Source organism: Helobdella robusta (assembly GCF_000326865.2).
Source record: "Helobdella robusta unplaced genomic scaffold HELROscaffold_2910, whole genome shotgun sequence".
In the NCBI taxonomy this organism is placed as follows: domain Eukaryota; kingdom Metazoa; phylum Annelida; class Clitellata; order Rhynchobdellida; family Glossiphoniidae; genus Helobdella; species Helobdella robusta.
In genome coordinates, this window is record NW_008704479.1 from 1 (window position 1) to 1,314 (window position 1,314).

Sequence of the window (1,314 nt, forward strand, 5' to 3'; positions counted from 1 at the left end):
ATGATGATTACATCACAATTCAAGAGTGGTGTGTAGTTATCTTTTAAAATTATTTAAGACCAAAATTGTTAAAATTATCAGGAAACTCTAAAAAAAATTTTTTTTAAATGTATCTAAAACTTCTTCTCAACATCATTCAGAAAAAATTCTTGACTAACCAGTCTGCAATTGTTCTTCAGTAACGTCATCACCGTCATTCCTCAGAACAAAGCAAGACTTCATGCCTAATTCATTCGCTGTCTTGGCAGCTGGTGAAAAATTACAGACATACATATACACATACACACATACAAACAAACAAATATGCATACATACAAACACATACACACATTCATGTGTACATAGGTGGTATGTATTTCAAACAACCAATAAAGCAAACAATTAATTGATTAATTAGACCATATAATTAGTTAATTATGTCGATTAGTCTAACCGTCATAGGACTGAGTTAGGTAGAGAACTTCAGCTAGGGTCCTTTTTAAGGAACCTTCTACCAAAGATTTCAATTTTTCAGATAAATTAACGTTGTTGTTGTCTTTGTCGTTACTGGCAACTAAGTGATCAGCAAAATACTGTTTGTGGATTGTTCGTTGTTAACTAGTTAATTTAATCAGTTAATTAGATCAATTACCCTAACAACAATCATACATCATAGTCTGCACTATACAAATTATCAACTTCATCATCTAAATTCATTGCTATCACCTCAGTTAAATCTCCTTGGTTTGAGTTAACGAGGAATAACTTCTGTAGGTCACTCGGGAGTTTCGAGTAAGAGTAGAGTTTGACCTCCCCACATGTCAGCAACTTTACTAATGATATCACATCCTCATAAATACTGGAAATTATCATAATTTAGGTATAATTTATGCATAAATTGAGTATAAATAAATGGTAACTAACTCAGCCTGCAAGACTTCCGACTTGTACCCGTTACTCCAAGCGAGTTTAAGAAGAGAGAGCAGCTCGTCGCTTGTTTTACGGTCGCCATCTTTTGAGAAGGAGCTGTTGGCCATTCGACAAACTGCTTCTACTACTTTACTTTTGTCGCTGTCTTCTTGAGGGATTGATGACTCAGTCTGGTCGAAGAGGAACCAAAGAAAAAATAATTATAAACCTGAGAGTCTTCAAGATACAAGTATTAATTAAATAAATAATTACATTAGTCCACTAATTTAACCTTCTTACTTATTAAAAGTGTTTTAAAAGTGTTATTTTTAAATTTAAATGTTCTTTCAAAATGCCTTATTAGTAGCATATTTATAATTATATGGACTTCAACACAAATGTATTCTCTCCACTAACAACTTTAGG

The 1,314-nt window shown here is 32.6% G+C and overlaps 1 protein-coding gene across 1 annotated transcript; it reads right to left on the reverse strand.

Annotated features, from left to right (window-relative positions):
- Positions 1 to 153: 153 nt before the first annotated feature.
- Positions 154 to 1,081, reverse strand: HELRODRAFT_195157 (hypothetical protein; the record flags this gene model as incomplete). The annotated part of the gene is made up of 4 exons (XM_009020922.1): positions 904 to 1,081; positions 706 to 838; positions 434 to 572; positions 154 to 248 (listed from the first exon to the last, which is right to left on the reverse strand). The coding sequence occupies exons 1-4, from the start codon at positions 1,014 to 1,016 to the stop codon at positions 154 to 156; spliced, it is 480 nt and encodes a 159-aa protein (XP_009019170.1). The 5' UTR covers positions 1,017 to 1,081.
- Positions 1,082 to 1,314: the final 233 nt, after the last annotated feature.